This window comes from Scardinius erythrophthalmus (genome assembly GCF_964197995.2).
Source record: "Scardinius erythrophthalmus genome assembly, chromosome: 12".
Taxonomy (NCBI): Eukaryota; Metazoa; Chordata; class Actinopteri; order Cypriniformes; family Leuciscidae; genus Scardinius; species Scardinius erythrophthalmus.
The window spans coordinates 16,149,516-16,167,105 of NC_138232.1; the positions used below are offsets into that span (position 1 = coordinate 16,149,516).

Sequence of the window (17,590 nt, forward strand, 5' to 3'; positions counted from 1 at the left end):
GGCCGTCTGAGGAGCCGCGGGTGCGGGGCCGGTGTGTCAGCAGGCGATGGATGAGTCCCCAGGCCTGATTGTAAAGCCCAGCAGGTTGTGTTGGTTGAGTGAGTCTGTGCCGAGTGGAGTCTCAATCTTCCCTCTAATAGGCCACTGACAGGCCTTTACCACACACATATACACACACTTGCGAGTACACACATCAATAAAGTGTCCTGACAGGGACCATAGCCTCAGCTTTGGTACCTAGCGTGCAATTCTAGACTAAACCGGCCGCACACATGCTCTCAAAGACATGGGCGGCATCAATTCTGTGGCGCTATCATTAAACAATAGGTAAGGTGGAACAATACAGTGAAGTGCGTAGTATACGGCTGGCTGTGTAAGACACAAGCTCTCTGACAAGCCGTATTTGTCATCCGCCGGGACACAGGCAGGTCCGACATCGGTGGTACAGATGAGAGGTGTGTGAAAAAGTGACTTTGAGCCAGACAACTAATCTCGCAGCCTCACATACACGACCCCTTGACAGAGGCCCACACGTGTGTTTGCTCCCTCACTTATGCAGTCTGGTCATATACTCCACAACTCAAACACTCCTTCACATAAAGCACACATAAACACTCATAAATGGTCCTCCATATTACACACAGTTGTACTGTCGGACACATACCTCTGCTGTGCTCTATTTTTAGGCCATATTGTGCAGAGATTTGATCATTGGTAAATGTTTGTCGAAGATGAATTCCCCGGCTGATATGGAAGTGTGTGTGTGTGTGTGTGTGTGTGTGTGTGGGTTCGGTGATAAATGGAGAGGGGCACCCTGGAGTAGAAGACAGGGAAAAATAGGGGGAGGAAGGTTTTCTATTGGTACAGGAAATGTGAGTTTCTATTGTAACATTATGGAATGGCCATTATAAAGACCAGAGGAAGAGTAACTGTTCAAATAACCAGGTAAAGGAATATTATCAAAAACAATACATTTGTATTTGTATTTGCTTTTCCTTATTCATATTGTCTTTTTTCCTGCCCATTCATCCTTACCTTCATTTCTTCCGGCCTATCTTTCTTTCTTTTCAGTTTTTCTTACCTTCCTATTTTTTTTCTTCCTTCAATTCCCATTCGTTCAATTCCCTTTCGTTCGTTCGTTCATTCATTCATTCATTCATTCATTCATTCATTCATTCATTCATTCATTCATTCCTTTCTTTTAACATCCCTCCTTCCTTCCTTCCTTCCTTCCTTCCTTCCTTCCTTCCTTCCTTCCTTCCTTCCCTCTACATTAGTTTTCTTCCTTCCATCCCTTTTTGTATTCTCCTTTCTTCCTTCATGCCTTTCCTCTATCATTCCTTCCTTTCTTCCATTATTACTTCATTTCTTCTTTCATTCTAATGTGTTCTTATTCTGAGACACATTAAAGGAGCACAACTGAGAATTTATGTTTAATTTAACTCTTGCTAAATCTGCATTCCCTATAATTAGTTTTAAAGTAAATACCATCTGTTAACAAATACAACCTTTTTGTAAGCAGTTGTAAATGATTAAATTAAAGTTTCAGCCAAAGCCTTTCTGCTTTGTCTTTTTCCTCCACTAACCCTCTCTGATTTTCTTAAGATCTTTAAGTAATTCCATTCTCCTGTTGGCTTGTCTAACATGCTAAATTGTAGCTGCTGGGAATAAATCTTTGGTGTTTTTACCTCTTGTGTACAGCGGCAAAGAGGGAAAGCTGCCATGCCGAGTCCATCTTTTACTCAGCCCCCATACATGCATGTCACTTCAACCCAGCCACTCATAAAGCAACATGATGGATAAATGAATACAGAAATAAATAAATAAAAGCCACACTTATTCTCTCCCGCACATCCTTTCCTCCGCCTCTCTGATGGATCTGTGAAATGATATAAGGAATAAGACTTAGAGGGAGGGAGAAAGAAAGGGTTGGGGTGGAGAGACGGATATGATTTATTAGGCTGATAAAAATTCAGCCTTTGTTATTCAGTCATTTTTCCATGTGCGGCTTATTAAGGAGCGCACCTGCCAGAGGAAGAGTTTGTGTGTGTCTGTGGGTGTATGTTTAAATGTGTGTGTCCCGTAGACTAGGAAGACTCAGACCTCACAGAGCCAGTTTAGATGACACCCTCTGCGCCTCTGTGTTCAGTGCCGTATTTTTATGTATATTAATGGCTCCCTTTACATCTAGTATTATCATGAAATTTCAGTGACCAAATCACATTTGGTGACACTTCCCAACTTTTTCTGCTGGGCCCCCCTAGACGCAACTAAGCGAATGTCGATGTCAGAAGTTGTGCAAACGGGGCATCAGTTTAGTGTCTGTGATTTCCGTGTCTTGTCAAGTGTTGGACAGCATTACTGATTATAGTGGGGTCTATTTGCTTTTGTAGTGTTGTGTTGTTTAAAAGTAATATTACAACTTGTATCTGCACAAATAACCCAGTCTTAGTCAATAATGTCGGGCATTACATTTGAGCTGAAACTGAGTGAATGAACACCAGTAAACTGAAGTGCTTTGCTAGAGGGTTAATAAAGTCAACCAAACACATCCTAATATGAGATGAATCATATATATACAACATAAAAGTAATATTAAAAATCACATATGCACAAAAGGACATGAATGCGCACGTGAACTGTGCATGTTCTGAACGCACGTTGAGGATGTGCTCTTCCCACAACAACAACAACAACGCTGAAACACGGGCAACTAAAGCACAAATATGTTCTCATTATAATGTTATGTAAATGGCAGATTAGCACTGCATGTCTTGCACTTAATTGTATTTTCATTATAAAAGTGATAAAAGTTATCCAGATACCAAACATGTTTATACTACATAGCATCTGATGATAATGTGTATGCGTGTGCGTGTGTGTGTAAAATATAAAAAGTATCTATCTCTAACTGGAGTTTGTGCAAACCACAGGCTTGCTAACTAATGACTCAGTTATAGCTTATGCGAGCATCATTAGGTGATTAAGCATTATTGATCAGTGAAGTGACTTGTCAACCATTAATTCCCTTCCATGATTTGTCTGTTCCTTTGCAGGCCCCACCTCTTCGTCAGTGCGAAGCCCGGCATCACATCGGGTCATCAAAACACGCTACAAGATCGACACACGCAGAGCGCATACAATCCAATCCTTCAGGGTCAAGAGAGTACATTCTACCAGGTAAGTGATTGGGTGCTTTTCTGGTGGAGGTGGAAATGATCAGCACTTGATCCACTTCCTGTTTGTCTCCTCCTCAACAAGGCTCATTTCAATGACTGTATCCCATCATAAATTTTGCATTTGAACTTGTGCGTGCATCCCACTCGCAATCTCAGTCCGGCACAACCAATTACCAGACTGATTAAAACCTCTCTGTTGACATTCAATGTTTTTATCAGTGTCTCAGTGCCTAATAAAAGATTAAATAACCGCCTGGCCCTTAATAACGCCACACAGAACCATAACTAACTGCCTCATCACCGCTGATAATGACAGAGAGAAGGTGCCGCTCGTCATGGTAATCTATTACTGGAACCATAATATTGCACCATAAAGATGTAATACGGGATGCTCATGTGTACATGTGGGTAGTCACTGAGACAGGCTTTTAATGGCCAATGGTGCCTTGAAATATTTTTTTATATACGAGAAACGACTGCAACGATCAAAGAGATCCGTCTAACACATTTTTACATAGAAAAACAATGGAGCGCAGTGAAATGCAGAACCTGTTCTGTGTGAACAGAAGTTATATGAAAAGCTTTTCCTGTCAGAGCTGTGGCATAACAGTTTGCATACATGCCTTAGACATGTTGATATGGTGGTGCTCATGGAAGAAGAACAGGTTCTGATTCAAATGACAAACTTTCTTTGTCTCAACTTTCTTCTGTTCACACAGCACAGGTTTACCAGACTGTCTTTCAAAACTTGGTTGTGAGTCCTGAAAATTTGAGGGAGTCAATTTAATTATATAATCTGTTTGTTACTCTTTTTCATAATGAAAGCCGATTTAACTAACAGTATTAGAAAACCTTGCATTATCGTTGCCATTGTGAAATGGGTCCGACATGACTGAAGTATATAGAGAATCTGAGTACGAGACTTTAAAGCAAAATTAAGACAGCTTGGAAAGCTTCTAGATTGTGAATGCTTTATGGAAAGACAGAGAAGGAAGATGGGTCACTGCTGTGTCTGTATGGCATTAGCTTTTGTCTGATAGGAGGCCACTGAGAAATCCTATTCACTTAAGGGTGTAAATGAAGCACTCATGCGTATGGGTGTAAATTTTTTATTCCCCCTCTTATCTACAGAGTTAAAATGATCTTCATAAATCCCCCTGCTGTGTGGCCCTGGCTTAGCCATGTATAAAAAAAGAGACTGTGGATTATAGGTGTTATATGTTAAGAAGGGTGCCACATTAAACAAAATAACCTTCTCTTTTATCTCTCTTGCTCTCTTTTAGTGTCTTTCTGGTCTGTTCTGCCTTAGTGAGGATTGCTTTACACTGCCTTGAGTGGATAGCTCCTTTCAAGCCGTATCGGTGCATGCTGTCACTCTGAATATCTGATTGGCTGGTTAAGCAGCTGTAACTTTGTGTTAATGAAGAGAGAGGAAGTTGGGAGAGCTGATCTGTTTATGTCCATGGGTTTTAAATCTAGTAATGTAGTGATCTCTGCTCATATCGTACGAGCTGATTATAGTTTCTTGAGGATAAGTGCCTTATGTGTTTGCTCTCATTTAGGTTGGACATGATTGCTCAGAGATAATAAAAACATGATTTTATTGAATTTTAAATGGCAGTAATCCTGCTAAGGAACATACATGTGCTTGATTAAGTAAAACTACGGGTACTGTATATGTAGTCATCACATGGCAGTTGAGAACATTTTGGCCGACAGACGTCTAACAGCTGGTCTTCAAATAGATGATTAACAGGTCTGCAGGTCAGACTCTCATCCGAGCTCATTATTGAAAAGATGCTGACATTTTGACCTCAGTGGCCTGCACACAAGTATTAAACTCTGTTTCTGTATAGTTTGGATTTAGATATATTTCTTGTTGGTGTAATTGAGTTTCGAGCTCTTTTCAGATGAATCTGTAATTTTACATTACACTTCCTAAGAAACTAATGAATATTATACTGAAAGTGTAGCCTAATTGCTTTGTGGAAAAGCTACTAAAAAACTGTGTAGTATATAGTAAGTAGATTTTACACCCTCATATTAGTTGAGAGACTACATTTGAACATAATTTTGCAGATCACTGAAATTTTGCTGCAAAAATGAATTTACAAATGTTTGTAGTCTCTCTCTTAAAGGTGATTAAAAGTGGTAAAAAGACACTAACCAGAAAATTGTGACCAGTCACAGCATTTTCAAAATACTGTACACTTTTTATGTGTCCAAATTTTACACTAAAATCTAAAATAGTATTTTAGAAACAATAGTATTTTAGAAACAAATAATTAATAGTATGCAGAATGGGCAACTTTGTGTGCAGGTCGTTGATACTTCATTTATGTCATTTAGATTTGCTGGGGCAGTGCTCTTGGGATTTTAATGGGTAAACGAGTGTGTGTTTGTAGGGCTTCATTTGTGTAATGCAGATTTTGTGAGATGCGCGCTTTGCTTCAGACTGCCTTTGAGCTGCGGTGACTTACCGCCATTCATTTAGCTGCCTGCAATAAATATTGATTCATCAAGGGATTTTCAATTTGAACCTCTGTGACGCATTGTGAAATATTACAAGAGAGAGGGAAATAAGAAGGAGAGAGAGATAGCGTGGGGGGTGAGAAGATAAGGGACGATTTTTAACGATCCATCTCTCTTTCTTTCATTCATTCATTGGTGATGCTTATTTTTAGAGTATTTTAGAGTATGGCCATCTGCCATGTTCTTATTACATTTACACATTTGGCAGACGTTACATATACGCTTTTATCCAAAGCGACTCACTGTGCATTCAAGTTGTTCAGTTTGCCAGTACATGCTCTCCCAGGGAATCAAACATGTGATGCTGCTACACAACATGCTTTACTTAATGAAGAGAGACTCTTGGTGTTGTGGCTTTTTTTAGTTAACAAACACGCACACAGATGGCCGATCACAGTCCACCAACCCTGAGCTCAAGCAGGAGAAGAGCAGAGCCGCTGTCCTTCTCACACATGAGCAGACAGACGCGGGGCTCTTTAGCCCCTCACCCTTCCGTGCAGTGACCCAGCGTCCGGCGCAGCGAGCTGGAGAGCGGTGGGTGTGTGTAGTCAGCAGTGCGGCTATGTCTGGTGATTGAGTGTTTGAGGGGACCGGGTGGGGGAGGAAAGGGCCTCGTAAATCCCCGGCAGCCACCAGAAAATAGATATAATCTTAACATTAACTACATTAATAGTAGCTGGAGTTGAATTAAGAAAGCCGTAAAGCATGGACGCCTGGGCGTAAATTACATGAGTCTGTGTGCACACACACACATATGCACACACGCACGCATACAAACTGCCCTCCCCCATTACACGCTCTCTGTTTTGTTCTTTCTTTTCTGGATTTCGGTCTTTCTTCTTTTTCTTTTTTTTTTGAGTGTAAGTGTAGAGTTTGTTTTTCTCTTTGGATGTGGCCCACCATACAACCACTTAAGATACAAGGGATGTATAGGGATGCATTATGACAAAAATCATAATTGTCGATTATTTCTCTTGAATTTTAATAACCTGAATTTATATTTTATCATTAATATTGCTATTAATATTAATAATGACTCAAATCATAATAATGGTAATATCATATTTAAATGTATTAATACAATTTACATTAAAATAAAATACTTAAAAAAATATTAAAATATTATTATATTAATATTAATGTTGTTGATATCAATAATGATTAATGTAATATCAATTATCAGTATTATTAAATCATATTATATTATTGAAATCGATTAATATTTGTGTATGTTTTTTAAAGAATTCTCATGTTTACCAAGGCTGCATTCATAAAGCATTTATACATAATTTTTTTTTTTTTTTTTTTTTTTGTGTGATGGCAAAGCAAATTTTAAGCAGCTCCATTGTATTGCTTGAATTATATTGTATTGTATTGTATTGTATTGTATTGTATTGTATTGTATTGTATTATATTATATTATATTATATTATATTATATTATATTATATTATATTATATTATATTATATTATATTATATTATATTATATTATATTATATTATATTATATTATATTATATTATATTATATTATATTATATTATATTAAAGATACATTAAAATAAAATACTTGTGATATTGATGTCTCTTCATATTGTAATCACATATATTTATTTTATATTTTATTATTTAATTTTTTTTATAAATAATATTGTTGACAATAATTATTCACATTGATATCAATTTTATTTCTTCAATATAAATATATAAATAAAACAATAAATTATAGCATTTTAATCAATCAAGTTTTAATTATTCAATGTACATTTTATTAATTAATTTTAAAAACATAATAGTTTTAAAATTAATTAATAAAATGTACATTTAAATAATTAAAACTTGACACTGACATTATGCAATGACACATAATCAAAGCAGCCAAAAATCATAATCTCAATTATTTGTTGATTTTTTTTTTTTTTTTTTTGGACACACATTCATTTATTTATTGTGCAATGTATGAAGCCACATTTCTTCCTGATGTTTCCTTGAACTCTAACACCGTTCACGCCTGAGAAACAAAAAAAACAATAATAACATTTAGCTTTTATTTTCTCTGTTCGACGCACTTTCACACATATGGTCATGCACTCTCTCAGTGTGGGTGGAGTGGCCGGCGTGGCCCTCATCAGGTTTAGTGCTCTGGTATTGATCAGCACAGGATATGCTGCAGCGCTGCTCCCCTCTCCTCTTCTTCACCACCTCTCCATTCATCTCATCCACCCATCCAGGGAGAGAAGGGAGGGGAGCATGAGGGAGAACAGGAGAATTGAGAGTACTAAAGGACAAGGTATAGAGCAATAGAGCGTAAGAGCTCAGGAATTAACACCCAGAAATGTTTGAAAGTTAAAGTATTGCCTTGTGTATTATGAGGTATAAAACAGAGCATGAGCCTGGAGGAAAGGATGTAATTGATACAAATGTTGATGATGACCAGGGTGGGAAATACCCTAAACTGTTTATAATTACCAGCCACAGTGGCTAGTGAATGCCCAATTTTATTTTTTATTTATTTTTAAAAACTTTTTTTTGTTTATTCTATGTGTCTACCGTTCAAAAGTTCGGGGTTATAAATAATTTTTAAATGTTTTGAAATAAGTCTTTTATGCCCATCACCAAGGCTAAAAATTAACAGTAAAAAATATATATATTTTTTGGATTAATTGTCCCTTTTCTCCCTTTTGATTAATTTAATTCATTATTGCTGAAAAGTGTTAACTTCTTAAAAATATATATTTCTGACCCCAAACTTTTGAAAACTAAGCAAATGTTATTTTTTTCATAAATCAATTTATAAATGAGAAGGATTACAATCATTTTCTCATACAAGAGCCAACAACATCTGTAGTACCGCTATGCTGAAGCTAGAGTTAAGGGTTTTTTGTTTGTTAGTTTGTTGTTTATTGAAAGTGCTGTGCACAAAGTGTTCATTACCTGCAAACGGCACTCAGAATCCAAACAGTCAGTAAGACTTGTGCCACAATAGCTATTCATTTCACGTTTTTCAAGATGCAATCAAATGTGTTACTTCTACAAGTGTGCATCACTGATAATAAGCAAGAGCATTTATTGTCATAGTCCAATCTGAAATGTGCCACCCATAACAGTGGCTGGTGGAATAGGCAAAAATACCCACCACCAGACACATTTGGATGGTGGCAAACTTAATTTCCCACCCTGATGATGACAAATGTCTAATTTACCTTATGTCCCTCAGTCCATGACCACTTGTTTGCCCTTAAGCTGTTGATTTTTTCCAAACGTTTTAAATGTTTTCCCTCTCTAATAGTCTTTAATATGGGTATCACTTAAGTTTTCCCCTCATTATCTACTTTGCTACAGGCAAAAAACTCATTTACACAAGGAAAATTGGTTAAGTGAAACCAGCTAGCTCATTTCAAGGGTAACTCTTTTTGTCTATTCTTCAGGATGAGCTTACTAATGCTTTCTCTGCAGCCAAATAGACAAGACAAGCATTATTGTGAATGCCCGTGCGGCCTGTGAATTCCTCCCCGTCACCAAAACAAAAGTCACATCGTTAATCACCCTGCCGGAGTGCTGATTCGCTCTCTCCTTCATCTGCGCTCGTCCTGCGGTCGAAAACACTTCAAGACACACATACTATATTGTACATGCATGCACATACTCTCATGTGAGAACGCGGAATAGTCTGTATAATCGAAAGCGGCCTGGTGATCGACGACTATTTTTTTGCGAGTAGAACCTTTCTTACAATTAAAAGGTTTTAACTTAATTGACGTGAATACACAACAATGTTTGGCCAGCATATGCATTCTTCTCCTGACCGTCACATTCACTGATGTGCTTTTGTCTTGACACAGGTGTAAGTCCCCAGCGCTCATCCTTGCTGATGGTTGCTTACTGTGCCCCCTAAATATGCCACATACTAGCAAAACAGAGATTTGTGTCTAGTGGGAGTGATAAAAATCATGATGCCTCAGAGATGGTTGCTGTAAAAGCATTTATTTTGACAGAATGAATTAAAGGGACAAAAACACAGATTCGCTCCGGCCCCTCGAGGGATGGGTCATCATCAGCATATCCGGTACTTTTTTGCATTTCATGCCTTCTTATCATGAGCACACTAATAAATGAATTGTTGAGAGAACTTAATTCAATGCATTTTGATGCATTCAGATTTTTAGTTCCTCTCAACCATTGTCTTAAAAATGTGCGTAATTAACAGTCGTACGCTAAATGCAAAATGACTCATTCAGCCACGAAATGTTTTCTTTGTATCTAAAAGTGCTTTCACCTTGCAAAGAAAATATATCAAGTTTTAGAAGGTTGCATATAGAAGGCTTCACTCTCAAGTACCGTAACTATCAGGAAATGAGCTCTTAACATCACAACATAACAAATAACAAATTATATAAGCAAAAGTCAGCAAACGGCAATACAACAATAACACTAACCACATCATTTATTCATGCCGCAATGCATGATGGGGACTCAAACCCTTTTAGCAATAATGTTTATTTCCAAATTCTTTGTTCAGACTAGTTGGGACAACATATGGGGGAATTCTGTTGGTCTAACATGGTTTTTTTATGTAGGTTCAAGTAATTCACCTTTCTTAGTGTTTGTGACTCAAAAGGTCCCGGAATACAGTGCACCTGCAAAAAAAAAAAAAAAAAAAAAAAAACCTGTAAAAACTTCTCTCTTTTATCCAAGCAGGCCCTCAGGAAGAGCACAAAGACCTTTTTATATCATAGCCTCAGGGTCAGAGCCCCCAAATGCTAAATCACGTCCTACTCTAACAGTGCAATTACAACCCATCGTGTGTCCCATAAAAATAATTCCCTACTGCCATTCAAGTGATACATGGGACAACGTGATATGTCCCTCCAGACCCTGTGTTTTACCACGGCCGGTTCACTCTGCCTCTGATATCGGATCAGCTCTTATGCTTTCTAGTCTGAGTTACTGTGGTAACCGGAAACACAAACATAACTGATACCAGAACAGCAACTAAAGGTACGTATATTGTGGCGACCTGTGATTTAAAGAGTGCCGGTTGGCTGAAGATAATGTATTGGCGTTATAGGGTCAAGGACAACTGGCTGAGCGCTCTAAGGGTGATGGAGCTCTTCTCTTTGCTTCCTTACTTTTATTTCCATCTTTTCCAGAGTTAAAAACAAGAGACCCAAGAGGTCACGAGGCATCTTGTGTTTACAGCTTCCCTCTCGCTCCATCTTAAAAAAAGCCTAGCGGAAAAACATTTGCATGCTATACATGTACTCTGCTTCCGAGTTTAGGCCTTACATATTTTATCCATTTGTCACACAGGCTCACTAAGACTGGGGTTAACTGCCTTGCATGTTCCATGTCCATGTCATGGCTACATTAGGCTCCATTATGGCTCTTGGGTGCCCTGCCTGAGGGCAGTGACTGTTCTCCCATTACGCCTCATTATGGCTCCCATGGCTGCTGTCACTAAGCCGTTGTGGACCTGTGTGGGTTATGATGTATGTGCAACATATGCTCTTACAACTAAAAGGATGTAGATGCACTACACTTTGATCTTGTGTCTTTGTGTGTGTTAAAACTTAAAATATATGATATTTTGAAGAGTGTTGGTATACAAAACAGTAGGCTTCCATTGTACTATAGAAGTCAATGGGAACTGAAATAATTTTCTTATCAACGTTATTCAAAATATGTGTTCCACAGACGATAGAAAGTCATTCAGGTTTTCATTTAAGTCATTTAATTTCAAGTCAAGTCATTCACAGGTCATCATAATTTTCGTTTTTCCTTTTAAAGTCGCAATGCAATAGAAGTAGCGATAGATCTTTTCTTCTATATCGTGACGTGTATATCTATATTGTGACGTGACGAGTGAAATGGATTATTGAAAAAGAAAAAATGTAGGATGGGGAATTGGTTCTATTGCATGAGTTGTTGATTGGACAGATGTAGGCGTTGGTCTCAAAAGTGGATGCAGATAAACGCAAGCTTGCAGAGGTGGGATTTAAACAGACTAAATGGTTAAAAAAAAGTTTTGCATATGTCATTGGAAGGATTAAATATCACAATGTCAAAATTCTTCAGTTCACCCAAAAATGAAAATTCTGCCATCAAATATGATAAATGGACATGCAAGAACAAACCTCATTGGTTCTTGGATGTCAAAGATGGACATTTGATCTTCCGTTTGCCATATTTGATGTGTTCTATTTATGTGCATTGATCAACATTTATATGTGAATCATATAAACCAATCGTGCCTCTTCAAAAGACTTGAATATGACCGCACAATTTATATGGATTACTTTTAAGATGTATTTATGAACTTATTAAAGTGTCAAAGTTTTGGTGAAATTGACTTTCAATGGAGTGAAAGTAGTATCTTCAAAATATCCTCATTTGTGTTTCAAAGATAAACAAAATTCTTATGGATTTGGAGTGACACAAATATTGATGGCATATTTTAAATTTTTGGGTGAAATAATGGGTGAACTAAAATATGATACTTTGTCTCTTAACTCGTCCTGCTACATTGAATGATTTTGTCTCAGGTATAACGATCCTCACTTCTGTGGAAGTTGGTGCAAAACAACTGTGAAATTATACAGTGGGGAGAACAAGTATTTGATACACTGCCGATTTTGCAGGTTTTCCTACTTACAAAGTATGTAGAGGTCTGTAATTTTTATCATAGGTACACTTCAACTGTGAGAGACGGAATCTAAAACAAAAATCCAGAAAATCACATTATATGATTTTTAAATAATTAATTTGCATGCATGATATAAGTATTTGATCACCTACCAACCAGTAAGAATTCCGGCTCTCACAGACCTGCTAGTTTTTCTTTAAGAAGCCCTCCTGTTCTCCACTCATTACCTGTATTAACTGCACCTGTTTGAACGTTACCTGTATAAAAGACACCTGTCCACACACTCAATCAAACAGACTCCAACCTCTCCACAATGGCCAAGACCAGAGAGCTGTGTAAGGACATCAGAGATAAAATTGTATACCTGCACAAGGCTGGGATGGACTACAGGACAATAGGCAAGCAGCTTGGTGAGAAGGCAACAACTGTTGGCGCAATTATTAGAAAATGGAAGAAGTTCAAGATGATGGTCAATCTCCCTCGGTCTGGGGCACCATGCAAGATCTCACCTCGTGGGGCATCAATGATCATGAGGAAGGTCAGGGATCAGCCCAGAACTACACGGCAGGACCTGGTCAATGACCTGAAGAGAGCTGGGACCACAGTCTCAAAGAAAACCATTAGTAACACACTACCCCGTCATGGATTAAAATCCTACAGCGCACGCAAGGTCCCCCTGCTCAAGGTCCCCCTGGCAAACTTCAGACGGGCCTGGACATGCGCTGGTCCAGGCCCGTCTGAAGTTTGCCAATGACCATCTGGATGATCCAGAGAAGGAATGGGAGAAGGTCATGTGGTCTGATGAGACAAAAATAGAGCTTTTTGGTCTAAACTCCACTCGCCGTGTTTGGAGGAAGAAGAAGGATGAGTAACACCCCAAGAACACCATCCCAACCGTGAAGCATGGAGGTGGAAACATCATTCTTGGGGGTGCTTTTCTGCAAAGGGGACAGGACGACTACACCGTATTGAGGGGAGGATGGATGGGGCCATGTATCGCGAGATCTTGGCCAACAACCTCCTTCCCTCAGTAAGAGCATTGAAGATGGGTCGTGGCTGGGTCTTCCAGCATGACAACGACCCGAAACACACAGCCAGGGCAACTAAGGAGTGGCTCCGTAAGAAGCATCTCAAGGTCCTGGAGTGGCCTAGCCAGTCTCCAGACCTGAACCCAATAGAAAATCTTTGGAGGGAGCTGAAAGTCCGTATTGCCCAGCGACAGCCCCGAAACCTGAAGGATCTGGAGAAGGTCTGTATGGAGGAGTGGGCCAAAATCCCTGCTGCAGTGTGTGCAAACCTGGTCAAGAACTACAGGAAACGTATGATCTCTGTAATTGCAAACAAAGGTTTCTGTACCAAATATCAAGTTCTGCTTTTCTGATGTATCAAATACTTATGTCATGCAATAAAATGCAAATGAATTACTTAAAAATCATACAATGTGATTTTCTGGATTTTTGTTTTAGATTCCATCACTCACAGTTGAAGAGTACCTATGATAAAAATTACAGACTTCTACATGCTTTGTAAGTGGGAAAACCTGCTAAATCGGCAGTGTATCAAATACTTTTTCTCCTCACTGTATATATGTTTGTCTTTTTTTTTTGTAATGCACATTTAGCAGTTTATTAAAAAAATCTAGGTAGCGATATCATAATTTTTTTACTATTACATTGCAGTTTATGGGGCCTTTTGGTTATCACTGTGTGTTTGTATTGAAGCAGTGATGGTTTCTGTGTGTGTAGGAGTGCTCGGGCTCAATGTTGGTGCTGTGCTGTACGTGTGGGCTGGGGTTGGACATATTGGCCGAGGCAATAGATTGTGTAGTTGAAGCTCTTGTATTGGGTGTAGATTGATGTTGGAGGTGATTTGCTGTTGGGCTCTCGAAACGTTTTGTACTAAAGTTCATGTCTCCTAATACAGAGTTGCTACTCTCATACACTCCTTCACATACAACTTCTCCCACAATCAGTCTCAAATATATACTTTGAAAGGTGGAAAAGACTATATGGTAGAGCTGCACGATTAATCATTAAAAGATTGCGATCTCGATTCAAACACCCCCGCAATTTTTTTTCCTAAATGACAGCAATTCAGCTATGTCTATTTAACCTTTGACAAAATCACGCCGGAACATTCAAATCTGCGTTGGTGATGCCGGCATGCCGCTGATAGAGCAGTTGTCATATATAGGTATGAAACAGCTTCAGTCTTTTCAACCTCACAGTATTGTTATCACAGAAGTACTGGGATAAAACTAAAGTTTATAGTTTGGATATAAACACTGATATATGCGGTAGCGATCAAAATAGAGCAAACCACCTTTTGAAAGTAACTTGGCGCTTCAAAAAAACAATTGTACCACAACATTGTTATGCCACTAGGTGGTGGTGACAACAAGTGACTATTAAAAAATGTATTTGTCATTGACTCAAGAGATTCACTCAAACTCAGTAATGAAATAAGTAAAGTATTTATTTAGTGTTTTTTTTTTTATTATTAATTAAACATTTTTAAATAGATTGTAGCAATTAACTTTTTGTCAGAACCTCTAGTAAACTACATGTGATTTTGTTTAGTTGTCTGTTCAGAATTGTGGGAGAATCGTGATCTTTATTTGAAACAAAAACAATCATGATTCTAAATGTATTCATAATCGTGCAGCTCTACTATATGGTATTGAGTCTATAATACAGAGTATGATACTGAGCATGTAGCACTGACAGAAGTGTAGTTCTTTATTTATAGCAGTGAGTATGTTATATTGAATTAACATTAGAACATTTCTGTTAAAAAAAATGAAAGAAAACATATTTTTAGAAGTGATTAACCTTTTATAGGTCTTAAGCATTTTTATTCATTTCTCTCCATCTTACACATAGATTTCTTAATAAACGAGAATGTGTGCGTGTGTGTGCGTGTGTGTGTGTGTGTGTGTGTGTGTGTGTGTGTGTGTGTGTGTGTGTGTGTGTGTGTGTGTGTGTGTGTGAGAGGAAGAGGAAGCATCAAGGAGTATGTTTGGGGGGCAGTCTCTCTGCTCTGGCCTCATGCCCTGGCAATTATCTCAATGATTTCCTCCTCTTTTCAATTCTTTCCATTTCCACACGGCCGTCCCCTCCATTAAAGGAGCAATTTACCAGAGTGCTGTGACACAGGAGCCAGGAGAAAGAGAGAGAGAGATAGAGAGCGCGTGAGAGTGTGGGTATGTTTGGGAAGGTGAGGATGAGATTAGAAAGGGGTGTTGAAGGAGGGACGGTTAGAGCAAAAAAGAAAAGCTGCCTTGCTGCCTTTATTTAGTGTTCAGAAATGACGTGATTCTTGCAAAATAGATTTAAACAAAGTTTCTTAATGAAGGCAGATGGTGAGAAATCAAATTTTCCTTGATGTTTTGAAGTAAAAACTTGCTAAAAAAAAAATGCTGTTCTTTTATCAAAGAATCAAAAGAAAACAAATATCATTGGTTCCACTTTTTTTCTTTTTTTTTCATTGGTTCCCAAAAAAAGTCATCATTGATAATAATAAGAAATGTTTCTTGAGCATCAAATCAACATATTATAATGATTTCTGCAGGATTATGTGATTTCATGTGAAAATTCAGATTTGTCATCAAAGGAATAAATCACATTTCAAAATGAATTAAAATAAAAAAAAGTTATTTAAAATTGTAATAATATTTTGTATTATTTTTGATAAAATAAACGCAGTCTTGATGAGCATAAGAGACTTTCAAAAACATATAAAAATGTACCGACCCCAACTGTGCATATGTAATAAGTGTACCAAAGAGGAAAAAATTAAATAATAAAAATGTGTGGGGGGTAACTCTTGTAGTAAACAAAAATTACTTGAAATTTGGATTATAATTGGTGCAAATGTTACTGTCATCCCTCATTTGTCTTTCTGTTTTTGTAACTTTTCATTCAGAATCCTCCTACAGAATCGGCTAAGGACTAGTCCAGAAAGGCAGTGGAGGGGGCGGAGCATGAGGTGGATAGGCGGAGCCCTATACAGAGTCTCAGCCAATAAGCTCTCTCGCACCCAAACCACCTCCACACCTAACAGTAGACCAGGTAACCATTTTGCAGAGATCATTGCTGCTTAGACATACAGTACTGTGCAAAAGTCTTAGGTATGTTAGTATTTTCACACACACACACACACACACACACACACACACACATACACACGCACACACACATTTACTTACTTGCTACTTACTTACTTTACACTACGTTCTATCTAAATGGGGACATTTCATAAATCTAATGGTTTTTATACTGTAAAAACTGTATATTCTATCCCCTTACACTAACCCTACCCCTAAACCTACCCATCACACAAAACTTTTTTACATGTTTAATTAAAACCTTGAATTATTTTTAAACCAGATTTACAAACGAGGACGTCCCTAAAGGAAGGTTTTTGGAGATTTTGTCAGGTTTTGGTCACTTCTGGGTACAAATTTGTCCCCAAAATATAGTTAAGTACACATACACAAATGGTTTTAAGCCAGTTATTTGTAGTATGTCAGTAGGAAATATCCGTTTACATTTCCATACATTCCCTTTGCCATTAATTGTAATAATCCAGTGAGATTGTTGAATGCACAAGGAGTCTGACAACAGCCGGTATGATCTGATCTCACCATCATCGAGTCTGGGATTACATGAAGAAACAGAAAAAAACTGAAAGACTAAATCCAGAAGAATGGCAACGTCTCCAAGACACTTGTAGAAACCTTCCTGCAAAGCTACCTGAAAAACTGTTCTAGGGTACCGAGGACAAAAGCTGTTTAAACGCAAAGGGTGGTCATACCAGATACTGATTTGATTTACCTGGAATTAATTCATAAATAAAATCTATTTATGACATTATTTTTGAAAAACATCTTCACTTTACAACATTTTTAAGTGCCTAAAACTTTTCACAGTAGTGTAGCTTTGCAGGTCAGTTTCTTCAAGCGTCTTGGAGACATTGCTGCAGTTTCTCTGGATTTAGTCTGTCTCAGTTTTTTTTATTTCTCTTCATGTAATCCCAGACAGAATCAATGATGGTGAGATCAGATCATACCAGCGGTTGTCAGACTCCTTGTGCATACAAAAACCTCACTGGATTATTACAATTAATGGCAAAAGGAATGTTTGAAAATGCAAACTGATATTTTTAACTGACACCCTAGAGCAAAAGATATAAATAACTAGCTAAAAACCTTTTTAAACCTGATAAAAAAAATCAAT

At 37.8% G+C, this 17,590-nt stretch overlaps 1 protein-coding gene across 2 annotated transcripts in view; it reads left to right on the forward strand.

Moving 5' to 3' along the window:
• Window positions 1–17,590, forward strand: part of zc3h3 (zinc finger CCCH-type containing 3) — a 68,137-nt gene that overhangs the window by 28,671 nt on the left and 21,876 nt on the right. For both annotated transcript variants that reach the window (XM_081381006.1, XM_081381007.1), the window contains 2 exons: window positions 3,057–3,180; window positions 16,278–16,423. In XM_081381006.1, coding sequence (XP_081237132.1) covers window positions 3,057–3,180; window positions 16,278–16,423 — 270 coding nt within the window. The remainder of the gene's footprint in view (window positions 1–3,056; window positions 3,181–16,277; window positions 16,424–17,590) is intronic.